The sequence below is a fragment of the Zonotrichia leucophrys genome, chromosome 11 (assembly GCF_028769735.1).
Source record: "Zonotrichia leucophrys gambelii isolate GWCS_2022_RI chromosome 11, RI_Zleu_2.0, whole genome shotgun sequence".
Lineage (NCBI taxonomy): Eukaryota > Metazoa > Chordata > Aves > Passeriformes > Passerellidae > Zonotrichia > Zonotrichia leucophrys.
Window position 1 is genome coordinate 10,795,844 of NC_088181.1, and position 27,506 is coordinate 10,823,349.

Here is a 27,506-nt window from a genome sequence, read left to right on the forward strand (position 1 = left end):
CAGTCAAAAGCACCTCATAATACCTTAGAAGCTATTGAAAATTGTTCCTCAGCTGTGTACAATGAAACCTACACAATTAGGCATTCTTATTAGGCAACTGTGTGCCTTAAGCTACATCAAAGGATACTCCAATGTATTATTACAGCTCTGTTATATGGTGATTGGAAAATTACTTCCCATTAAGAAACTGTTTTTGCTGAGCCTGTGATGAGTTGTCTTAGACTACCTTCACAATTTCAGGTAAATCACTGAACTCCAGCCAGGTCTGAATAAAAGGCAACAACAGTTTAACACAAATCAACAGTGTAAGGAAAAGATAAATTGGGATCCAAATGAAAAAGTCTGGGGAATGAGTCTGAGTGCACCTCTCTCCATGGCCATTGGGACCACAGCTCTTCTCCTCCTAGAGTGCTTGTGGAATTCATGCTAGGACCTCAAAGACAGAACTTTAGTCTCATCCAAAATATTGTTGTTCCATCAGGAGTGGAACAACAACTCCCACTGACAATGCCACACCAGGGTCAGAATGGAGGACACCACTTGCAGACTTGTGCCACACTAACTCCTGCACCATGCTTTTCTGTAACTCAAGTCTTGTAAAACTATCAAGCTATTTAGGTCATATTTCCTTAGCTAAATAGGATGGTAGAATCCATACAAAAAGGTTTAACTGCCTACATTCAGAATTACAGTTCTCAACAATCAGTATTATTTCTGTGTAGCACAGACATTAGATGAGTTTAACAACAAAAACCACACCCAAATTAAGGCAAGAGTTTCACAAGCGCTGGCATAAGAAAACATTGAGATATTGCAAATATTTGTACATCATGGGAGCTTTTAGCCTCTAGTATATAGTATATTTTGGTAAGTATGTCTTACATATTTAATGTTTTTTAAAGATTCTGCTGTATCATTTTTCTAAAAGTATTTTTTGCTCTATCATTGCATATTCACTTGGCAAGTGCAATTATGCTTAATGACATAAGTGGTGTAAATGTGTGATTATATAATTACATTGTGCAGTTATGCTGTGAAGGTCCTTGTGGAACTGAAGAATCCCCAGAAGATACTGTACACAGACCTGAGAGAACTCACATCACTCACTGAACTGCACTTCAGTTTTTACAGACAACACAAAAAGAGTAATTTCAGAAGTTCCCTCAAGAGCTGTTCAGACAAGAATCCTTTACTCAAACCATTATAACTAGTTTCCACTTTCCCCCTTCTACAGTTGTCAATATTTAAATTTAAATCTTTCTTGTGCTGTCAGGGATGGAGAAGTCTTAAATGACTGCAGTGAAAGCAGAAGTGGTGTTAAATGGACATCCTGGTGAATAAGGATTTCCTTCTCCTTCCACATCTTAATTACCCGTCTTTCATAGCTGGTACAGCTACATGTAATTCATTCAGAATTCAATTTGGTCCAAATGTCCACATATACTGTATATCTTCAATTATATACAGCCAAGTAACATCACAGCAATACCTCTACAGTAGTGCTGAGCAGCACTCAGAACTGTGAAGTTTTATTCTGGTTCATATGAAAGCTCTGAAGCTATTCTACCTCAGTGAATCCCTCGCGACTGTGCTGCTTTGCCCTGACAATGGTCTTCAGAGTCTATTTCCTCAAGCTGGTGTTTACAGCATGAGGTTAAATTTATTTCTCTCTATTCTGTGCACTCCCATTGTACATTTTCCACCACACAGATGTTGCCTTCTTCCTACTGCACTGGTCAACAGCACCTGCAAAGATCACTTTGCTTGTCATCTCTTCCCACGAGAAACTGCAACTCTGAAGCTCCCAGGTACCCTCAGGGTAAGCATATTCTTTCCTAAGATGCAATTAAAACTGATGGCATCCCTTCTGCTGTCCCCTTGCTTGCTCCCACCTAACATTTACTACCTCCCTTATTCAAGCAGAGCACATTCACCAAATGGTGAATACAGAAAAACTGTAAACCTTGCAAGGAAGCTTGAAAAGTAACCACACGATATATGCACCCAAAAATTCAGAGTGCAATGAAAGAACATCAGATGTCTCTGCTGCTCAGTATATTTTTAGACTGACATAGTCTATGTGTAGCAGGCAAAATCTGCCTCAAATTGTGAACTTTGACAGGTGGCAGTAGGTTAGTGTGCTTGTGTATGTGCGAGAGAATAAGAGACTGAATGTTTGACTTAAACATATTAGGAACTCTTCTCTGTAGCATTACCTGCTGAAATGCCATCCAAACTCACAAGATTCAAACCAGATAATATCCAGTGCTAAGTATTTCTTTAGCAAACCTTTGATGGGCTGTCAAATTTATGACCTTTTGACAAAAGGAGCTTACAAGGATCATTATGAGATTATGATTTTTAAAAAAATATAAATAATTCATTCCTTGGTTCAGATGCAGCCATTGCAAGGCAAATCAGCATTTATCTTCTAACTACTGTTCAAAGACTGTTAAACAGTAGAGGAAGTACTGAGGATGTGAGGAAATCTGTGAATCAGTGAAAGATGTTGGTATGCAAGAGTGAAGATATACCAGCTGGGCTCTGCTTCAGCTGGTTACCAGAGGGCCAGGAAGAAATTAGTCTCAGCCATCAGTTGAAAGAACACCTGGACATTAACCTGGGGCACCAATTCCCTTATGAACAAGGTAATCTTTGTTTCCTCACCAATACATCTAGAAACTAAATAATGACTCTTTAAAAAAAAATAAAAATTCTTAGTCCCAAGTGTCCTTAAAACACTTCAATAAAGAAAAAAAAAAAGTATTTATGAAAAGGGCAGGGGAAAACATAGCAGGCTTTGCTCTCACTTTAAGATACAAGTGAAATTAACTGCAGTAGCTTCTCTCACCTTCTTGACAAAGGCATGCAAACATGGGGCTGTACCTAATTTATTCTTTAATAATTCTTATTTAATTCTCTAATGAAGAGTTGATGCTTTCCTCACAGACTTGGCTCACTGGATGAGAATGAAGCACAAGGTAATGAACTTATTTTTGGACAGATAGAACTTCTACACTGAAGATGACACAAGCCCTCACAATAAAAGCCATGCTGTATTTTGGCTAGGGGCTTGTACTTTCTCTTCTTTGGCAATCTTGCCTTAGGATGCAGAAGGAGGACACAGTTTATGCTTGCCTGTATAGATCATCCCAAAAAAATGAGTATTGCACAATTTCCATAGACATTTACAAAATCGCACATATGGCTAAGTAGAAACTATTAGTGGTGTTTGAATCATATTCTGTTTGGCTGCACTGATATTCAGACTGCCAAATACCACCCAATTCCAAATACAGCACTAAACCTCTGCTTTAATACTCCAGCAGACACTGCCCTTCAGAAACCTGCACAAGGAAAAGCCAAAGATTTAAACTAAATCATTACCTCCCCCCCATAAGAAAGAGCTTTTTGAAAAAAACCTCAATGTATTTTACAGAAGAAAAAATATTCTTGTAACAAGATATTTCATTGCTTTCCAATAAAACATGAAGAACATGTTATATTACTTATTTTATAAAAAAAATTATATTTTTGTTTTGGTTTCTATTATCCTGTGTTGAAGGGAAAAATAATAGAATTATTTCTACTGCCAAACTGGTACAGACAGAGAAAAATGTATTTGCTACTCACACTGGAAGCAAAGATGAGAAAAAGTAACTTGCTTTAATGATAAAATTCCATGCTTAAATTATTTTTATTTAACTGTCAATACATTTTGGAAGCAAATCCACATTCCACCACAAAGTTGGCATGCATCTGCTCACCATTTCTTATTTCTCTAGTATTTTTGCTAGGGGCACACATCACTTTTTCAATGTTTCAATCCTTCTCTGGGCAGCCAGCAGCATCCTGGCGGAGCATTTGATGATGGACATCCTGTCCACTCAGTTTTTATCAACAAATTATTGCAGCAAAACTTCACATCACTGATGACAGGTACCCTGTTACTAGAGAAGGAGGAAACCTAGAAAATGCTCCCCAGGAAAGAGTGGGGAAGGGAAGGCAGGAAGGAGACAAATCCCTGCAAGCTGAAGAAGCCACAAAAGCTCAGAGACGAGAAGGGGCAGTAGAAATGGGCTAAATGCTTCTCACTCCTTCTGTTAGAATGCTTCTCCCTGGCCATGGAGCTTCCTGAATGAAATGTGGGTTAATAAAGTTGTAAAAATCTTAGAATTATATTTTTCAGCAGCAGATTCAAAATGCAGAATTAGTTTTGCACAATCATATTTTCCAGTAACTGATTTTTAAAAAAAATTTTTAACCATTGATGTGTGCAATAAAATGCACAGAGTATTTCTTTTCCAAGGAGAGACTGTTATCTCTTCATTAATGTCAGTACAAGGTCAGTCTTTGACTGTCATAATTCAAAATTAAACCACAGTGACTGTTAACAGTATATGGCGGTCTCATAGATATATTGGGATGATATCAAATTTTATTCCTACCCCATACAAGTACATGTCAACTATGGAAACACGTTTTGCAAGATTTCCAAAGGTAGCCAATATATTAATGTGCACTTTTATGCCAATTTTCTTTGATGTTTTGCATTAGTGATAACCACTGTCCTTCAGATGACAAGGAGCAGAACAGAAATGCTGTTTTCTCTTACAACAGATTTTCTAACTCTGGTAATGAAATAAATATCCTACTCCAGCCAGATATTGGTGCCTTCCATTTTTGGGTCAGCCTTTATCTGCATGTTATACACACACTAAAGATGTATATTTTATCTCTCAATCAGTTCTTATAAGTACATGAAAGGCACATCCTAGAAATTCTTTGCTACAGCTTCTGATTCATGATGTATCTTACGGAAGACGTATTTTAGGTTGTCTGTCCTTTGATTTCCCACAGAAACTAATAAATAATCAACAAAAATATGATTAAAGATGTTGCTTGAACTCTCAGCCAAAATGAATACTAGCTAGTTGAAAATCTTTCTGATCCAAATCTGTTTATCTTAGAAACAGAATTCTAACTCAGATTTTAAAAAGCCTGATGAAGCGTAGGGCTAAGTTTTGACATGATCTTTTCATATACAAAATATCTCTTGAAATAAGAGGGAAAGGTTATGAAACTTGAAATTGTAAAGGGATGAAATAGAGCTTAATAAGCTAGAAAAATATTTATTTACAATTGCAATCCTCTCTTAAAAAAAAAACAGCTACAAAAACCTTTGGAATCTTAATCAAGCAATACCTGATGCATTCCTATAAACACTGCTCTAAGTCTTTGTTTAAGTAACTAAAAATCACAGCCAAAAGTAGATATCAGATTAAAAGTATTCTAACTTATGTCTAACTTCCCGAATCAAAAGGTGAGAAATAACTAAAATTAAAGCTGCAAACTGAGTATTTCCTGTAATTCAATTCTCTGTAAATCCACCTGTTTATCCAAAAGTCTATCCCAAATTTCTCAAACATATTCAACAAATTTGGCAGTGGGTTTAAACTGAATTTGAGAACATTCATGAGACTTCTTCCTTGCCTTTACAAGTATAGGCAGAATAAAAAAGATCTGGCTTAAAAATATAATTTATCAAAAAATACACGACCTCTAGCCTCTTTAAAGAAATATTTATTTTCAAATAGGCAAACCTGAGATACTTTCATAAACCCCTGATTGGTATCTGTAAATACTCAAGATCTGACAAATAAACCTTGTATTTTGTCATGAAAGAATAATTTCAGAGGAACAACAAAGTAAATAGAAATGGAAGCAACAAAAGAATGGATCATTTGTAAAAAGCAAGAAGTGCTAATTAAAACTTTCAGTTGTTTTCTTACAAAGATACTGCTAATTGACTAATAACTATTAAAAAAATTTGGTTTACAGCTCAATATGATAACTAATGTATTTGATAGAAATGCATTTTGTCAATTCTGCATAACAAATACTTATTTAGCCTATTTTATATATTTTACTACTTATGAAACAAATTCTATTTAAGTATTTAGTGAAAGTGATAAAACATATTATTTAGGTCTACCTTTAGGAAAAATTGAAAATGTACAATATGATAAATTCTTGAATAGTTGTTTTTTAATTAGAATAAAAGTGCACTGGATATTTTATGAAAAAAAACCCTAATTCATTTGTCTTTCACATCCAGCAAGCATTTAAAACCTGCAGCTCAAGTCCTCTTACATACCAATATATATAAAGGTTAGAATAGGAAAAGAAGCTTTCCTGCATTTTCAACTCTCAATTGGTTTCTCAGCTTTGAATGAATTAGTCAGTGAACCATAATGAAGGGAAAACTCTCTCTGCACGCTGCCACGGCTGCCAAAAGCCAGCTTAGCAGTTTGGCAGCCTTGCTCCAGGTGTTTAACTCCTTCAGCCATCTGACTCCAACACTCGAGCTGTAAACAAGTGTGCTGCTTCATTTCTGGGTTTCATTGATCTGAAGATCTGTGCAGCCTCATGTTGATCTCCACATTTTTACTTTAAAGCAGAATGATGCAAATATAAATGTCAGTGTCTATTCATTTCTTTACACTGATTTTCTTTTTACTTACTCTAACTTCTATATAACATATTTAAACTTGCCTTTATATTTGTGAAGCACAACACAGACCCTTACTTCTCTACATAATTTATTTTCTAGTATATTTTCAACAGGACCTGAAGAGGACAAACAAAAAAAAAAGCTTTCTTGTAGCTTTCTCAGCTAGTCCTGCCCAGCCCTTTTAGCAGGTAGCTCTCACAAATAAATTTTACCATTGTGGTGAAGAAGTCTCCTTAACTTCACAATTTCAATCACAAGAAAATTTCATTTCTTCAAAGCAACTGCAGTAATTAAACAAACACAAGCCCAAGCAGATCAACACAATGCCTCTTTCCTCAAAGGCATGTGGATGCAGCATAGAAATTCATGTCCAAAACATAGGAAACCCATATGCAGCTACTTAGTCCTCCAGTAAGACAGCTCATGGTAATGAGTGTTAGCAGTTTAAAAATCTTGATGATAAAAAGCAGATGCCCAGAAAAAGTTTAATTTGATTTAGAGAGAGATGTATCCCTGCTAGATGGCTAACGCAGGGACTGGGTCTGTTCCTATGTGAGCTGCCAAGGGCTGAGTTCAGTCCGAGCTCTGGGGCAGCAAACAGGGATGAGCTCACAGAGAACGTCCCCAGCTCTTTGCACAAGGCTTCAGCTCAGTGACAAAGTTTGTACATAATCAGTGGGACCTGGTCATCTTTCAGCTCTTGTTTATTCCCATAGAAAATCAAACTACTAAAAGTTCACAAGCAGGCATAACGCAGTGCTCCCAAGAAGTCCATTTTACCAACATTATTGCATTCTTAGTGCCCTTTCCATTTGACTCAAAGCAACACTATTCTCAAAAAGCAGCTTTGAGAGCCAGTGTAGGCAGTGCCCAACACAACACAAAGATTAAACTGACCCTCGTGCAGGAAACCTCTCAGTGTGCCACTCTAGTATTATACTCTGAAATACACAGAGCTGATGTTTTTTACAGAAAGGACATAAGCATTTCTATTTATCATATTACTGAAATGCTCTTTCATCCCCCTCTTCTGGGTACTTTTTTCTCTATACCCTACAGGCAATACACAAAATGATTATACAGACTCTCAAAGAAATTCTGTAAGGGAAATAGGAGGATTCAGGTAAGCAGAGCAAATATACTTTTACAGTAAACACTTGATACTCTTGACACATTTTCATTCAGTATGTAATTTACGGGAATAACAACATTGAAATACTGTCACAACATTACCTCCCCTAGCAAAAACAAAAAAAAAAAAAAAAAAGGAAAAGAAAAGATCTAGAATTACTGAAAGATGATCTGACATTTGGCCTTAAATGAAGGAACACAAACAAGTTTAATATCTCCTGCTGAAAGAACGCTCATACTCGAGTATCTTAACCCAGCCTCAATGCACTAACACATTTCACTAAAAATCCTTTGATTATTGGTGGTGTTTCCAGCATCCATTAAAGATAATCTGTTAGTGTAGTGCAAACATACCATTTAGCTTGTAAGTAAATGTGATTTTAAATATACCTTATGCATGGAGGCTGGAGACATCCACTCTCCTGTCTGTACAAGCTGCTCTGCACTGTTAACTAACTAGTGCTTTCTCACATTTCATGAAGAGACTCCTCCAAACTCACTGAGGGAATTCCTGAAAGGACTATGAAATTTCAGCCAGAGCCCCCAAACCAGAGCACGAACCACAGAAAGACTCAGCCCTTTTCAAGACATCAAACAGCTTCTAGTCTGTAATTTAAAAAGCAATTAAAAATTACAGAAGGCACAATGTCTGTGTATGTGATCTCAACAACTGCTCTGTGGGTTGTTTCATCCCAAACCTGTGTAAACTAAATTTTAAGGAAGTATTTCTCTCTCCATGGAAGTCCTTAGTGCATATTTCATATCACTTATGGTATTTAAGAGGACAACATAAACAACATTAGGTGTCTCAGTACAAGCAGTGCAGACCTGAGTGTCACACACTGGCACATACAAGCACAAAGTAACTTCTGTGAATTATGAAAAAGCAAAACAATTTCCTAGCAGAGATAACAAAGACATGAAAGAAATTGATTAAAAAATATTCTTGTGCTTCTTCTATTCAGCAACTAAGGGGATAGGAAAATGTATATTGTCAGATCTGTACAGGTCTTTTATGAACCATTATTTTAACAGTTAAGCTTTACCCCAAGTCCTCTATACTTGCAAATATTGAAAACACCATCCCACCACACACAGTTGTAGGTAGAGACTGTGAAAACAGCCAGCTGAAAATAAAGCTGTTGCATATGTGCAAATTAGCACAGAGTTAATTGGAGATCTGTTATAGATAGAGGGAGTTAAAGGCATGTCTTACTGTGCATCAATGATGAATTTCAATGATTGGTCCTATAACTCAAAATCAAACTAAGCTTCACTTACCTATTATCTGTTCATAAGAAGTAAAAAACCTTTTTTTTTTTTTTGGTACAGAATATCTCACAGCAATAGAATTTAAGATACAACTGAAGTGAACAAATATACAAATATATTTACTGGTTGTACATAATAACATCATTTCTGCCTATGCTCCTCTATCTTTTGTTGTCTTGAAAAAATAATTCTGGGATACTATAATAAATACTTACACATCAGAATATATAAAATACATTAAATGGCAACAGAAAGTGCCAAGAATGCAAAGCAGTAATGCCAGTTTTTGTTGACTAGTCTGTGAGCAGCCACCTTATCAAATGTTCCATAAACACAGTAATTAGCTAGGTATGTGCACGAACAGGAAACAATGAAATCAAGTATCTAGAATCTGAATTCTAAGCTTGAACAGTCCCAATACCCACTTCCACAGAATTGATCTCTAGCATGCATCTAATTTTCCAGAAGGTTATTAGTCACTTGATCTGAGATGTGATACACACACTCTCTGTGATTCTGAACAGTATTTGAACCTCTGCACCTGCTACAAGCAAAATCTCTATAAAACTCCTGAATGAAATCCCAGCCCCTGCTGTTGTTAATAGCAACGTTCTCACAGACATCCATGGATTTCTTCATGTTAGGAAACTCAAATGATGGAAATATTAATAAATTTGTCAAATTCTAATGAAAACTAAAAAACAAGTCTAATCCCCGAATCCTACTGTCTGTTTTGAAGGTAAAAGGCTTGAGCAGCAGATAGGGAGAGTGAAAAAAAACATGGGAACTGCATCAACACAAATTCTCAAGCAAAGGCCCTGAATGGATTTAGACATCTTAAATCTCATTGTTATTCACTCTCAAGTCAATACTACTACCAAGACAGCAAAGTACCCATTTTGTTTAATGCAATCCATGGTATTTCCACTGTACACTGTCCTTCAAAAATGTCTGAAGTGTTTTAAAATACTAAAGGCTAAAAAAAGACTAATTATTGCATTTATATAAACTATTTAATAACTATCTTAGCAAAGAGGAAAAGACAGAAAAAGAAAGAGTTGGTCATCTGTGATGAGTACAGTAATCACACACTCCCTTCAGCCACAGCCACTCCTGTCTCCAAATATGAACTATTTGTCTTCAGGAATTCTTCTTAGCCTGAATGAGCAATTTAACTGTTTGACTTGTTCTGCAAGTTGTTTTTAATTGCTTTAATGTGAAAAAAACAGTGACAATAAAATTATCCTCCAGATCTCCCAACCATGTTGACAGTTGCAATGAGAGAAAGATGACATGAAAGTGCATTTTCACCAAGCATGGACAAACCCTTGGAAATTGGCCATGCTGACACTGGAAGTGAAGCTGACTAGAAGTATTATATTCACACTTATAAATGGCTATAGCAAAATGACAATTATCATTCATTTCAATTCAGAGCCATGCAGAGAAAAGAAAAATATCTAGCATATAACCTTTGTAAAAATCATAATACATTCATGCTCCTGTGGTATGATGCCAAGGGAAATACTTTTCCTCAAATTTTACATCTCTGTGTGAATTTGGTGGGGATAATTCTATCATCTAAATTAATGCCACCATATTCAGAATTTTAAGAGACACAACAGAGTTCTTCATTACCAAACTACCTCATATGATGCAGCACAGTGCAACAACCCCAGTGTTCCTACAGAACCTGGTGTTCCCTTGCCTTTTCTGGAGGTGGCTTTGGGGCAAATGGATTAGCACAGGTGGATGCTGAGTGTCAATGCAGTTGTTTTTCCCAGGACACCTTACCCTTTAGCTCTGTTTGACCTTCTGTGGCACATATCAGAGCTGTCCTAGATGAGTTCAGAGCACAATTCTATCAGTTTTAAAGAGAACTCACACACCAGATTCTTTGAATCTTCTTGATTTAGTCTAACTTTTCTTTGCCACCTTTCTGAAGTAGGCTAAGCTGAGGAAATGCACATCCTCCTCAATCTCTACACTCTGGATAACTCCATGAAACATTTTCTGAAAGACACAGACAGTGACTCTGATGTGTTGCTGATTTTTAAATGAAGGCTGCATTCCTATGGCTATGGCAACCACACAAGTTTTTAAAAGGCACATTTATTTTAGATCTTATCTTGAAGAACGAACAGAATTTTGACTGGCTCAAGGCCTGTGCCAACAGCAGCCAGCACTGAGACCCCGGGGAGTGAAAGTCAAGCGGGTGGAACTCAAGGTGACTAAGTGCCCACTTTGTACTGCCAGCCAGCACATCCCAAAAATAGGGCACTGCACTGGCTGGGGAAGGATCTTGTTACTGCAGACAGAGGATATTACTGACACAGTCTATGTCAGCTACTATTTGTCCCTACCAAATAATACTTTGGGCTAAGCAAAGACAGCTAAGGCCATCCTTGGTTTTGGGCCAGGAGGTTTAACCCCACATGTCACTGCTACCACACAATTTGCGGTGTAAACTAGAAGGTTGTCAAAACATTTGAATGTGCTTACAAATCAAATAAATTGCTTCATTTGCAACTTTACTGTAAGTGCAGAAGCATAAGGCTACTGATTTTTATCATGTACTTCCACAGTTGTGGAAGCAGAATTTCCTGTAGAAGAAACTTCATTTAAAACTTGCCCTTCGTTAAGGCAGGTGAAAGAAAGAGTACAATAAGGCCAGTGATCATATCCCTACTACCCTTCAGAAGCATAAAGTGACTCTTGTACACTAAAATACTTACTCTCCCCAAATATATACGTATAAATGACACATATATATACACACACATATGTACATAAACACTGTATGTATATTTAATTGAAGACAAGTTTAGTTAATGTGATTTTGATTCCTTTTCCAATTGTTGATATCAGACAAGAAATTTAGTTTGGTTTCATCAGTTAGAATTTGGACTCACCTAGTCTGAAGGAGTGTGTACTTCATTCTTTACAAGGCACATTTTATTTTGATCCTGCATGTGCTAAATGCCAGCAGGCACCCTGTGAGGAATATTGCTGTGGTCCTTCTCTCTTATGCTGATGGCTTTTAAAGCTACACTCAGCTCTGCTGTGGAAAAAGGTTTCACAGACCAAATGAGCTGCCTTTATCCAAACACAAACTATCATATAGTAATAAATTTCTTATCTGAGATACCAATACACTAGCACAAAGTCTAGAAACATGTTCCTAAATCTGTGTTACCAAGATTGTGCTGCCTCAAGACCTTGCAAGTGCCCCCAGATGCGGACTGGATGTAAAGGACAGTGTGACAGCCCCCAGCTCCTGCTTTGCCAGGAGGAGCTTTGGGAGAGCGGGGCCTCCAAAGGAGCCCACACAGAACACTGAAGGCAGCCTTCATGGTCTCAAGGAGGTAAGACACCATTCATTTCAGACCTTTCCTCTTCTCTGTCCTTCTCCCCCCATTCACAATGATGGCAAATTTACACTTTTGCTTGCAAACACCGTATTTAGTACAATGTAAACCCAAACAGAAGTTTTCTAAATGTGCCAAACTAAAGAACAACATCTCCATGTTTAACAGTGCTGATTCTATTTCCAGCCATATTAAACTCTGATCTTAAAGACTTCAAGTTATTAGAAGCTTAATGTAATAATCACAAAGAAACAATTATTATACAATTAGAGAGACATGTGTCAACCGTATTTATACTTTTTAAGAAACTATTTTTTAATTAAATGCTATGATTTGTGTTCAGACAACGCCCAGTAGATTATGTCTACGTTCTCCAAATCCTCTCTTTATAAGTACAATGCGGAGCTTTTACATTTTATCACTCTTATAAAACATTCAACAAGATTTTCTTTCAAAATCAACACTTTTTGGAATGGAGTAAGAGCAAAAAAAGGACACCTTCTTAGCTGACATCATAGCACTACCTAAATAAAACTGATACCAAGGTTCACATTAACATGATAAACATTAGAAACACAGATTTTGATTATTTTAGGAGTCTTAAAAGGTTTTTCTGAAGAGTGAGACATAAAATAAAAGAAATAAAAATGTAAAATAACCTTTTTCTGTGCTATAAATCACTGAGCTGCTTTTCCAAAATCCATTAATAAAAACAGTGATTGTATTTCATGTTACAGTTATCTACAAAAGACCATTCTTAATTGCTCTTAAGGCATCATGTTTTATTTTAGCCAGGTTCACATTTTATTATAGAAGACTAATGGGGCATAGGCTCCTAGCAGAACTTATATGGACCAGTCAACTATAAAGAGGGTATAAAAATAGTTATGGAGGCAAAATAAAAATTAAAAACTACAGCTAAGCTTTCAGATTTACAGGTCTAATAAAATGTGTCATAAACTTTTGCTTTTATTCCAAAGCATTGTTGCAAGAACATGCAGAATCTTTCCCTGTTTCAAAAGAGAATGTTCAAAAGTTAAATCTTTCTATTTCCATTTTTAGTTTATAGTCTTGCTTGGGTACATGCAATTTCTTAAAATTTATCGCTATTTCATTAAATATCCCTGCTGATCAGAATGCAAGAGTGATAAGAAGGAGAACCATTACAGGATAATAATAATAATAACTTAATGGCATTTCTTGTTAATGAGGTAATAACAAGAGGCCTTCAGGCTTTCTGCTTCAAAGTTTATTTAACCAAACTACTTTAATTTTATCTTATTAACCAGACCCCTCAAGTTGTCATTGCCCTAATAACAATTCTAATACCTACTGGATTAATTTATTAAATTAGCTAAGGAAAAAAAATAATAAACTAGACCTAAAAACTTTAAAAGCCTCGTGGTATTAGACTGAGATGAACTTGTCTGGATGTAACACTGAGTTTGCTCTGATTTGAGACCATAGGTGCTGCTCAGCTGTTTGCAACAAGATCTCCCTGGAAAGACTGAGATCCTAATCCTCTGCCCCATTTAATTATTTTCTAGATTAAAGAAATTAGCACCTGTGTCCTTTTAAATTCTAACTCATGCCATCCTGCCTACTCACATTTGCTTATTAGTTGCAGCTGGATACCATCCCATTCTTTTTCCAGACTTAACTGTCTTGATGCAGCTGAGATGCAGCTCAATTACAAATCTCTTGATATGTAGGATACGATTAGAAAAAAAAAAAACAGTATTCTTAAAAGAAAAAAAAAAATCAAGTTGAATTTTACTGTCACAATGGAAAGCAATCTGAACAGTCAGAACTACCCCATACTTGTGGGGTTGGCTTTCTTGACATTTTCTCTAATTTTCAATCTAATCTTGTCATGTTTAAGGTCTCTACTTAATTCCAGAGCTGGTTTGTTTTCATAGTAAAGCCACATCTTCAAATGGCTCACACATCTTACCTGCCCAAGAGCTGCAGAAATAACATTGTTGCCTGCCATGACAACAACAAACAAGGGAGGCAGTATAAGAATTTATCTTTTTTTTTTTTTTAACCTACAAGAGTAAATTACTGCATATGAATAGCTTGGAACAATCTGGTGGCAAAGAGACAAAGGGATCTGACTGAAAGCCCAATGCTAACAAGGTGCACAGTCACCCAAAGGGCTTTGTTCAAGTTTAACTATAAAGTCATTATAGCCATGGAAGCCCCATCTCTTGTTCAGTGAGCAGCTCTTAAGGACAGTGCCACAATACCCAGTTTCATGTCCTATTTTGACAGGTTACATTCTGCTAAATATAACAAATTTTCAGGCTGAAGGAGCTATGAAAATCTGTATCACATGAACTGAGCGTTTCTCTAATTGTTCTGCTCCATTTCTGGCTGTACTAGAATTAACCAAGGCAAATTATTCATGTGGAAATATTCTCATTTCCTAGGTGAACAGCAAGTCCTCCACAGAGAAAACTGCTTCATTATGCACATAGGCAAACTGACGTGTGCAAAACCCTATGTGCAATAGATAGCTCCATTTCCCCAGATATCAGCAGCTAACAGGTTTAGTTTTAATTCCCCGTCATACTCGTCTGCCACAAACACTTTTAAATAGAAGAATCTTGAACTGGCTCAGGTTTGTTCCCAGCAGGCATACTTGTAAAGATAAAAAGACTAAGAATTTTTTTCTTCTCCCCTGCTTACTCCCTATTTTGGTAGTTTCTAACAAGAAGGGCCAAGGAAGGAATGGAATGTTTAGCCCAGCACCACAGACTGAGCTTGCAAAAAAAAAAAACCAACCCACAAGAGCAGTCAAGCAAAGTAACTCTGTTCCTATTTCTGGGCTTAAATTTCCATGCCAGGTTGTCTTTAATGTCTGGTTCTCAAAGTTTGCCTACTCTTAATCCTTCTTGCTAAAAAAATTGTTTTGTGTTTTTTTTCATCTTACAGCTTCTGGCAGCAAGTGGTATGTAAATGTTCAGTAGCCCATCTGAACCCTGTTTCAGAACAAAACAATTTCAGTTTCTAAGTGTCTGAATTACTTTAACTAAATCTGAGGATTTACCTATTGAAGCTTGAGCAGCTCCCTTTCAACTCTGAATGAAGGAAGAATTACGAGACTGGAGTTATTCAATGAGAGCTATCTGTCCTGGCACTTAATCAAAGGGATTAGGATTTGGAAAGAAAAGCCTACAGGTGATCCTCCAGGAAGCATACCAAGCAGTTATCAAAAACATACAAGTTCAAAGCAGCTCAATTTTCATATGTTAAAAGTATTTGGATGAAGCCTCAGGCTTGTTTCTAGGTAAAGAATTGTGTTAAAGCTGTTTGTACTTGCATACTTAGTAGACAAGGGAATGAAATAGCATGTGGTGAAGCAGTACTAGGTCCATCTAACCCTGATGTAACACAATAAATCAATCTTGTTCTGTTAGTGAAACATGATCTGATACTGAGTCCAAGTTTCTGTGCTCTTTTCCCACTCTGGCAGTTGTAACAGACACTCATTTACCTCTTCAGCAAAGGAAGCTGTCATAGCATAAAAGGAAAGATGTTACATGCCACATCAAGTGCTTTAATAATTGTTATTAATCATGTAACTGTGTTCTCAGCCTCCACTCAATACATTGAACTTAAAACATATTCAGCATTTTTGTAAGACTGTTTTTAAAATTCAAATAATCAGAGATCTGTCTTATTCAACTTGGGGTATCAGTAACCAAAGCTAACATTAATTCACAACTACAATGGTTTTTATTTACCACAAGCATTACTTCACACTGGCATCAAAGGGCAGGTTAGGGACCTGCTCTGTCTCATTGCCAAAAGAGGGAATGCTTGAGGAGCGTGGCTGGACCAGCTGTGGATCCAGGATGAAGCACTTTGAGGTTCTAAGCCTCCCCACCACATCTCTGAGATGGCTTTCCTTGCCAAGCACAGGCAGTCACTTTTTAAAAGGAATAAATGGAAGCATGGCTGTCCAGGAGGAGGCAGAAATAGAAAGACTCCACTGTACATACGAAGTTCCTACTGAAAACCTCCATAAATCAAACAGGCAGTCACCATGTGAGTTAACACTGAATCATTCTGTGCAGAGTTTACCCAGTCTGCAGATACCATGAGAGGTGCAGAAAGCAGAGTTATCCCCAGCAGCAGCAGCTGAGGGTCCTTGGCACCAGTGGTCTGGAAACTGAGACAGCTCCTACAGTGCTGAGAGCATGGCTTCGGGCCACAAAAAATTCTTACAACTCACAAGGTTTTAAAAATATATATATATTTACATCTCCCTAGATAGATATTTATACATCTGTATATATACATCTCTCTATGTATATTTATACATCTATTTCTATAAATCATTATCTCAACTCAAGGGCAAGTGCTTCACAGCCCAGTCCATAGGGAAGGAGAATGGCAATGAAAGGGAAAAAATTATTTCCATGCAGAAAGAAAGAGAAAGAGGAAATATGTGGAGCATCCCAGCTTCCAGTCTTTACCTGACAAAATGCACAAAATTTCTTTGTGTTCTTTTCTGTTAATGTCATGTACCAACCTATGTACATACCATATGTATAATAACAGAATATTCTGAGTTGGAAGGCACCCACAAGGATCTTTAAGTCCAACTCTTAACTGCATAACAGACAAGCAATTAACTGAAGTGTGCACTTAGGAAGTAAAGACTTCTGCATCCATCAGTTTCTCTGGCAAACTCATGAAGAAAAGTTAGAGTATCTAACTGGGCCAGCTCAGTTAACACAAAAGCAAAAGATAAAAAATTTTGTGAAATGACAAAACATAGAAGTTACACAGTGTATGTAGGAAAAATATTTTTAAAGTAGATGTTTTCTCTATGTGCTCACAAAAATCTGATTTGTCAATATTAACAAAACTACTTTGCAATAATTTTTAACCAAGACTTGGATTGTGTACTTCTCCTAAAGTCCCAGGCTTAGTTAATTCAAAGAAATAAGGGAAAACAAACTAAGTGTTTACAGAACATTAGTTTGAGTGGATCATTACAGATTGTTCAGAATAAATGCATTACTCACTCCTGAAACACAACCTTGTAGCAAACAGAAACTGTAGCAGAGCTACTGGGCACAACTGAGAAACAACACCTTAACACTGACTCTCTGGGGCTTCCTATCAGCTTTTATCGGTAATTTGAAAATTACCCTCTTAAACACTCTTCAGAGATAGTCTTGAATTCCTTACTTGGGCCAAATTCACACTTCAGAGCAACAAGATTTAGTCTAAAACACTTAATAATGAAGAACTGGAATAAATTTAAACTTATATTCTGATTCTGTCTCCATAGAGTCTCACATGTTTATGTTCATGTCTGTAGAATCAGAGCCTCAAAGGTTCATAGGTAAAAAAGTAAGAAGAAAAATGTGCAAAAGTTTTCTTATGTGTCCTTCACAATTACTCTTTGAAAAGGCAGAGTTATTGAACAGGAACATATATTGATATAATAAAAGTCTGCTAAATATACATGGTTTATTTTGAACTTATGCTTATATAAGTGAAACTAAGTAAGAAGTCATCCCTTACAGGCTCCAAGGCATTGCATGATGAAAAAGCTGTGTGCTAGGCTACAGAACAAACATAATATTTTTAGCCTGCTGATAGACAAAAGAGCTATTCTAAATAAATTCCAAAGTCTTTAAAAATCCCAGTTATTTTAGAGAATTGCCAGGTACCCTTATTCATTTCTATATTTCACTTGAGACTTACACCTGTACCAATATATATTACTCACAATCCTGACATTGTGCTAGACACAATGAAAACATAGAACAGGAATCAGGTATGAAGAATCTAAGTCAAAAAACAACCCCCCCTCCCCCAAAAAAAACCAACAAAAAACCCTCCCCAAACAAACAAACAAACAAATCCCCAAAAAACAAAAAAAAAAACCAACAACACCAAAAAGCCAGGACAAATAGGGCAGGAGAAATTCTGTTATGATTACAGCAGTGCAGAGACATTAAGTACCTTCCCTAAGTACCTATAAAAAAGCAGAGAGAAAGCTGGAATTGAATCCATCTCTCTTCCCATAGCATAGAAAACAACCCTATCAAAATCAACAATAGCTGAGGGCACTCAGCACTTTGTGAGATCAGCAAGCAAGAAGTTCATCTTTCTTTAAAATAAAGCTATTGGAAGCCAAATATCAGTGTCATTCACAACTGTGTAGACTCACAAAGATTTCTTATTTCAGGGGAGATCCTTGGAGTGGAATTTGACTCTGGAAAGAGTCACTTATTGGAACTGATAATTTTGGTAAGGAATTTTAACTAACTTCAATGGAGTTCCTTTGGATTTACAGCAGCATAACAGAGTACTTGCCCTGGTACAGCTATACCAGTTAGCTCTCATAAAAATAGAAAGGGCTGTTACCATCACAACATAAACACTAGAATACATCTTGTGTACACTACTTAAAAAAAAAAAAAAAGATGTATTGTATGATTGCTACAATTCTATTTTTATGTCTTTTTGCCAAAAAGAAAATATGGTTTTAATATAAGTTTACATCTGCGTGGTATTACATGCATGTAAAACAGATGTAACCCAATTACATTTTCATTTAAATTGCTAAATAGCTACTTAAGTAAAAAGCTAAAATAACATACAAACAACAGTTACTATAATAACAAGTGTTCTTAGAATTAAATGAAAGGGATCAAAGCTACAGCACACAAAATTTGAGCTGGTCTTTGAAAAAGATACAGTGACATAACAGCACTGTATTGATTTACTCAGTAATTTAATGTCTCTACAACTCAGCCAGAAGACACATCTCAGTTTAGCAGAGACACATGGGGGAAAATTCAGGGAGTTTATACAGAGACTTTGGGTCTAATAAAGATTAGACATACTCTACTTGAGTTTATGTAGCAAAATCCCAAATTGGAAATTAGAATACCAATGCAATGCATTCAACTTGATTATAGTTTGAGGCAGACCTGTCTGAACTGGCTGGACTCAGAAATCACATCCTTACATTTAACCTGAGTGTGCTTTTTAAAAAATTTTTAGCAGACAATTACAGTCCTCAGAATAGATACCATATTTACTTCTATTGCTATGTATGCAAACATGAATTTACTAGATATAAATCTGAGTGACTAATAATAATAATATGGTGAATACAGTGGAAAGACTAGGATCAACTCGCCTTGATTTTTTAATGAAGCAAAAATAAATCTAACTTTCATTCAAACTTATTTACCAGAAAGGGCTAAAATTTCAAAGCCTGGACACAAAAGGGTGACTTAAAGCACATCTAAGCATATGTGAGATATGAAAGACATACAGCATTCTGTATTGCTACTGTCACTCTCAGGAACTTAAGACAGTGGTAATGTTTTGTATTAAAATATTTGCATTGCATGCAAATACCTGTGACTTGTATTGCAGTACCACTTCAGGGGAAAAGCAATCACATATTTTTATCTGCAATAAAACCTATCTTTTAATTACCTTATTTGTTCACACTTTTATAGAGTTTGCCATCTGCATGCTGTTCCATCCAAAGTACTTGTGCAGACTTGTGTAGGTGGATAATAAGATTATGAAATTTATATTTACTGCCATGAACCACCTCTTATGTAGGTTTTGTGAGTACATCCACTCTTTCCTAGAGACTGTTCTCTGTATCCTATTACATGTCTATGTGCTCGTTAGGCTGCACATGACTAATGAAAGTTCAACAAGCTGATAAGCAGACCTTTGTAAGAACATGCCAAAGCAGGCCTTTTTTTCCCCCCTTAACAAATTATTTTTCTGTTAAAGAAGCAGTTAAGAATAGTAATAAAATCATAAAATCATGGAATGCTTTAGTCTTGAATTAGAGCAAACTCCAAGGAGTAACACAACTGTTACAACATCTGTTTCATCTGCCAGCAGTGTGAGTGCAGAACAAGGTAAGCAAAAGGACAAGGTATTCAACCCTCCCACTAACCCAAAACCATATGTAATTTGCAAGAGAAACTTGGGGGTTGTTAAAATGATAAGAGACACATTTGAAACAACTTCAGTTCCAAGGTCAACAGAAGTTCAGATTGCTCAGCATTTAATTACAGGTACTCAGTATGTGTTGAGCTCAGGGCCCTCAACTGAAACTCCCATTTAGGGTCCTCAAAATCTTCTATTTTATTAATAGTCTACTCTTCTCTTGCTTTTATGCATCCAGAAAGAACTACCAGAAGTTTATTATTTACAGAAAATTGCTTAATGAATAATAAACATTTTGATTCTCTACAAAAATGTGACCTTGAAACCAAAAGTTGAAACCAATGCATGTGCTTTGAGGTGCAAACCAATTTTGGGGGAATATTCAAAGCCAGGAAGCAGATCTGAGTACTCCCTGTTGTTGCTGTTCATCAGGAGGAGACAGGACTACTGGAAAGTCCCACTATTTATTATTAGGATGTCTTAAAAAGATAGATCTAATAACATCACCAATATTACAGGCAAGCAGTTTTTTGAAGCAAAGGTTTGGTCTCCTCCTGCATCCTTTTTGCTACCTAGAACAAAGAGGACTCAGAGTGATGGCAGCAGGCTGCAGAAATTCCTGGCTTCCAAGGATCTCTCCTTTTGTGCACTGAGGCTACATATTTCAGTATGGGATCTAGATCATCTGGAAAAAAACACATTTATCTTGCAAAATCACAGCTTATTCTTTGCCCATTTTAAAAAAATTATCTTCATTAAAAGAAACATGAACTAAATTGCCAGGCAGAGGTTATTCTGGTGTTCTCTTCTGTGCAGATGAATAAATCAGCTTTATAAAAACTTCCATTTTCACATAACATGAGGCCCTGTATTACTATTTATAGAAAACTTGTGATCTGAATGAAAAAAACAACTGTGTGTTTTTTCCATTGGAAAAAAATCAAGAGTTACTTTATTGTGAAAGATTCAGTGTATGCAGTCACAAGGCATTAGAACACTGACACTTCTAAAGGAAGAATCAGCCTCTGACCCTATTTTGAAGTGCCAATACCACTTTAGTGCTTGCATTTTAAAATATTTATTTCCTTCATAGATATTTTATGTGGAGATCTCAGTCCCTCAGCAGCAAACATTCTTATTTTCACATTAGCAGAAGCCCAAGACTAACATGATGCTTTAATGTGAAAGACTTTCCTTTGTGGAAATGAGATTGTCTTCTCCTGTCTTAAATGCATGAAATTATGTCTGCATTTGGAAATGGACAGATGTAGAATCATAAATATGAAAAAGCAAATTCTTCAGCAAAAAGCTGAAGAAAAACATTTTTGTACTCTTGTCTCTGGGAGGGAAATATCCTTTGTTTCTTTGTTTTGAATTGTATTTATACTGTGAGATAATTTACATCACTTTCCAACTTAGCTCTATTTCCTCTATGAATATATAGTTCTGCAACTTCTATTTTGGAGGGGGCCATGTAGAAAGGTGATTATCAGGAAGTCAAGAAATTGAATCAGTGAAGAATTATTTTAAATTCTTTTTTCAGTTTTCAAGTGAGTTTCACATTTTCAAGTGAGTTTCTGCCCCTCACAAACAATATTTACATCTCTGAATGCTGCCAGAGCTGAAGCCAACAGTTCTTCACAGAACTCTGATAACCTTGCACCACTAAGTGCCAGCATGGTGGAGCTGCTGGGTTTTTTCTCTAGAACCTCCTACACAATTAAAATCAATACTGCCTGACAGGATAAATAACAACCAGATAAACACTCCACCCCCTGACCCAAACTGCCTTTCATAACAAGGCACCCTCAAATATTTATAGGTTTTTTCTCATTAATGGTCAGTATATTCCAGTAGTGTGTCCATTTGATCATATTTTATATCAACTAACAACTATATGGACTTTTTTATCATGTTCAAGTCCTTTCTCCCATTTCTCAATTCCTTTTTTCTTTCAGTCATTTTTCACTCCTTATCAGCAAAATCCTTCCAAAATATTTTTATTACCATGAGTAAAAAAAGGTATTTTAGGTCTCAATTTCCTTTTTAATGTTTCCTTCCATTTTTATTCCTCTTATACACACTGAATATCCATTTATTACCTTTGTGTCAAGTTTCTATCAACTTCCTTTCTGATCACCTCTGTTTGGACCACCTTTTGTCCACAGAAATCACTTCCATTAAATGGTGCAATAATTGCTTTGAAAATTTTTGGAGCCTTTACTATTCCATGCACCTTCATTCTCTTTTATTGCCCTTAATCTTGCTGGGCCCAAAATCCTAAAAATGTGTTGTGTCTGAGCATTTAAGATTAATTTGATATTCATTTGATATTCTCTCCCACAGTTTGATACTGTCATCTAGAAGGTCCTTTTTCTCCCCTGTCCCATTCTTGGTCCACTCCTCTCCTCAAGTGACCAGTTCCTTCATATGGAATGTATTAAACTTCTGCTTTCCAACATAATAAACACTTTGCTGTATATTGATTTGACCCCACTGTCAAATTCACATCATGCCCCTGACAACCCTGCAAATTTCTTATCAAATTAAAAACTTCAAATGACTGATCCATCTTCTACAATCCTTTAAGTCCCTGTTTTCCCATGTTGGGTTAGGTAATTCAGAAAATTACTTCAAGACACACAGTAAAATTTAGAAATATTAAATGTGTCACATGTAATGTTCACTAGTAATTTATTTGGGAGCATACTTATGCAATTATGAGCTGATCTAGCTGTTTCTAAGAAAATGAAGAAATTTGTCCCCCTTCTTGGTGAAATTCAATATTGCAAGAGATACTTGTACTCTTGCTCACAAGACATAAGATGTTAATTTGTATTTCCTGTCCTTGCTCCATACTATGTTTTATTTTGATATCATGCAAGTCAATTAGTTTGATAAAGTAAAACATGTGCCTTTTTACCAAACTGATAGAAACTTACTCTATAGACTTCTATCCTGTGTAGAAAGTGGCTACACTCAGAATAAAATGCATCCAGAGAAATGCCAGACCCAGGTCAAAGAAGACATAATACCATGTTTCTGAATTTTCCACTATTATAGGAGAGGAAGTACCAAAGTAAGCTTACCTATTTTCATTTAGATTTCTGGAACGTGTGGGGCTGGAAAAGGAATCCCAGGAATTTTTTCTTTGACTGATTTGCCTGTAACATCAAACAGGCAGGTACTTTTTTTTCCCCATGTATGGCATAATGGAGAAGATGATCAAATCCAAAACTTGTAAAATTTAGAATTCACTCATATACATAAATTTCACTTGATTCTTTATATACAAATCTGTTGAAACAAACCTCTCCCTAAAAGGCTAAAAGAAATGTTACTTTATTAAGTAGCACATGGAAATAAGCCTAGTAATTTCAAAGACATAATATGGAGAGAGTAGCAGGGATAAAATGAAAAGAATGTAAGTATAGAGAGATCCTTCTGGGACCCTTAAAGTTTTATGAGAATAGCCCTAACGAAAGATCTCTGAATGTGTAAATGTAAATTAATTGAAGAAATTGAATCTTTACCTGCATAAATTTGTTGAATGTAACAATTAAAATCTATTTAAATGTTAATGATCTAAAATTTAAAATGTGCCCCCCATTAACAGCAATGAAACCCTTTACAGTTTAATCAATATTAATGAAAGAAAAATGTTAAGGTAACAAAACCTGGTGCATTAGAAGCTGTTGGGGAACAGGACTTTTTTTTAAATTAAGTTTTCAATAATCATACAGATTATAGCAATAGTTAGATGCCTACTGTCTAAAAGAATATCTTCAATGAATGAATTTAAGAAGGGACAAACAATGAAAGGTCATTCATCAATTAGGCAGTGCCACTTCACATACACTAAACCAAAACTTGATATCAGAAATTGAGCAAGTAACTCTTAAGGAGCTAAAGAGTTTGAGTTAAGCCATTTATCAGTACATAAAATACATGTGTCATGTATGCATATCATCAGCAGCAAAGTCATTGCACCCAAAATTACTAAGCAGGAATCCTCTAAGGGAACAAAATGAGTGAAAGGTGGAATAGCTGGATCTGTGCACAGCATACATTTGCCTAATGTTATGCCATTTAAGGACCATGCAAAATGTTTTATCTTTATATGAAGCAAAGTGATTATCCCAAAATTTAGTAACTGACTACACATGGCAATAAGAGCAAATAAGAAAGCAATAATGAATGTTAACACATTTCCATGCTTTGCAGATGACTAGCATTTTAAATATATAATTTTTTTTAAATTACTGAAAGAAAATCTTTAGTAACTAAAATTTAACAGCAGTTGCTATCTTAATAAAAGACTGCTTTGTGACAGAAATATACAGAACTGCTGCACAGAAGTTTTTGGAAGTCACTACAAAATTTTTGATTGCTGATGGTCTGGCACTAAAATGAAATTATATTGACTGTGTGCAAACAAGCCTCCCGAACGAAATATTAATATAGAATTCTATATAACTCTTCAGTAGCCTGTTTATAAGGAGGAATTTTGTTAGAACAGCTTCTGAATTCAACTTCTCCATTTCTTCTATATCCAATGTACGCCAGACAGAATACACCCTCAGCTTAGAACACATATTCATGAAGTTACTTTACATGCACACTGATATCTCAACACCAGGATTCTGCACAGCAAAGAGATCATAAATGTCTTCATTCTTTTACCTAAGGCAGGTAAATAAACTCTGATCTGATTTCAGTTCCACCTTCTATGCTTAATGACACAATTTCAGATCTGAATAGCAGATACTAGACTTGTAAGGTAATGTGTTGTGAAAACAATTATTAATCCTGTGTCTGACATTCCATTTCACAAAAAATACACTGGCTCTTTCAGACAAATTAGAAGCAAAAACCACATTCAAACTAGGAAGAGAAATGAACTAATTTATATGAATATGGTAGAGTTTGGGTTTGATTTGGTGGCAAAGCAAGAAGAATTAAACAGTTTTGGACCCTGCCTCAAAGCAGATTACAACACAATTAAGAAAGACAAAAAAGGAATGATGCATAGAGGACTCTGTTTGAAAAACTAATTAATTTAATGAATGAACAAAAAGCCACAATCCCACCGAACCCCAATTTACCTAGGGAATTAAGCTTTTACTCTTTTCTTATAAAAGCAACAAGCTATCAAAAGGAGACAGAACTTTTGGTTTGGGGAGATTTTTGGTTTTGTGCAATTTTTTTTTGGTGGTTTGTTTTGGGTTTTTTGTGGGGGAGGGAGTGGGATAGGCTGTGGTTATAATCTTTAGTATGTAGTGCCACAACCCAGAAAAGAATGGCAAGGCTGTTAGAAGTCCACATAAATTAAAAACTACTGCATAAATTCATTGAGAACAAGTATCTATGCAGGACTATTAAAGACACCACCTTGGCATCAGAAATTCTATTAGCCACAAATTATCAGGGCTAGGTCAATATTCAGAGAGAAAATCACTTATTCCCTTTTTTTTTCTCTTCTCTTGCTGTGTGCTATTGTCCCTCACTGTGTGGCACTGAGCTAGGAAGGTTTTTGGTCTGACCTGGCTTGGTGCTGCTCACCACGGGGGAAGAGAGCAGCACAACAGATTATTACAGAAACTACAACATTCCTCTTCCCCACTCTTGTTATTGATAGACATAAACTTTACATTATTGTCTTAAAGCCACAAATGGAGACATTATTAAAACAACAAACAAGGATGCTACTTAAAAATTATTAATGTTGACTGGCATGAGTGTGATATTCAGAATAGAAGTACTTGGTATTCAGGCCATGCATGCACCAGGATGCTCTGAAAGGAGGCACTGCTGGGAGCAGCTCTGGACACTAATGAGCTACAGCTGAAGTGTAAAGATGCAGAATTGTTCCTGGGCTAATGTGTGCAGGGTGGGGAAGGAAGTTCACACAATGAAGAAGGTTCCTTTCCTGGAGGGGGAGGTGGAGTCTCTACCTTGCAATTTATATGGAGGAGACATTCCCAAAATTAGTGTCTGGATTATGTAAATCTCTCATTCTCAACCCATGGCTTTCCCTCCTTTCTGCCACAAGACAGGGTTATCTGTACCAATAATTTATCTACAACTCAACTGTAGATTTGCTGAATCCTTCCTTAAATCATACACTCACATGTTTAGATTAATAAACTATTCCATTTACTTGCCAATACATATCAACTCTGTAATGATAAAAAAGGGCAGAGACTAGAAAATAAGAGTATAAAAACCTAAAAATTGTTCCTAAGTTTTGTAACTGTTTGTAAGAAAGAATTTTAATTCACAATAAAGGGCAAATTCTGTTCTTTTAATTATCAACATTTATCTCTGGGACAAGAACATCAGGTATATAATATAGAAGATTCTTTTAATATAGAGGACAGATGGCAACTTCACTCCTGGGACTTCCTTAGACTGCTCCAGAAAAAAAACCCAACAAAACAACCAACAACCCAAAACAAAACCAACACCAAAACCCCCATAATTTTAAAAGGCTTTGAATATTCCCAAAGGAATGATAGTCTGGATATGGGAAAGCTGAACTGTCTTGTTTGCGAAGCAAATGATAAAATATTTGAGGACTATACAGAAACTCCTAGGGATGCCAATTTACAAAATTCACTTTAGATAATAGTCACTTTAAATAATAGTTTCTTGTCATCTAAGAATAAAAATTTAGAATTCACTCACTTTCAAATTTCACTTCAAATTTGGTTATTTATACATGAATATTTTGAAACAAACATTTTAGAAAAAAGAATTATGTTAGCAGAATTTAAGATGTAGTACAACATAAAAATGCTGCCTGGAAGTAGGAATGCTTAGGAAAGGTGTTGCTTGTTTTGCAACATAAACCAACAAAATCAAAGCAGATTACACAATTCTTCAAAAAAAAATTTCTGCCTAAGATCATACATGCATCCATATATGCAGGTGACTTTCATAGGCATGTTTCATACTTCATTTACAGGGTGTTAATTTTGTAAGCTGTGAATCCACATTTTCTCCTTGAGTGTTAATACTCTTTATGTCCTGCTGGGTAAACAGCCAGAACCAAACTGGTGTTCTGAACTGTCCCTGACAAGATTTAGCCTTCCTACACTTGGTTTTCAGCACAGTAAAACCATTTACTTTCAGACATTTTAAATTTCTCATTAAACAAGAAAATAAAAAAAAAACAAACAAAAAACCAAATAAAAACAAAGAAGTCTGAATAAAATAAGAAATATAGTCTTAGCTTAAGGAAACTGGAAGCTGTCCTTTTTGCAATG

At 35.9% G+C, this 27,506-nt stretch overlaps 1 protein-coding gene across 8 annotated transcripts in view; it reads right to left on the reverse strand.

The window, feature by feature from the left end:
* FTO (FTO alpha-ketoglutarate dependent dioxygenase) overlaps positions 1–27,506 on the reverse strand; it is a 227,171-nt gene that overhangs the window by 72,132 nt on the left and 127,533 nt on the right. The window contains exon 9 of one of the 8 annotated variants that reach the window (XM_064722838.1): positions 6,395–6,450. The exons of the other annotated variants lie outside the window; for them this stretch is intronic. Within the exon in view, the coding sequence (XP_064578908.1) occupies positions 6,402–6,450 (49 nt within the window). The 3' untranslated portion in view covers positions 6,395–6,401. Of the gene's footprint in view, positions 1–6,394; positions 6,451–27,506 lie in introns of those variants that run through there. 8 annotated transcript variants of the gene reach the window in all.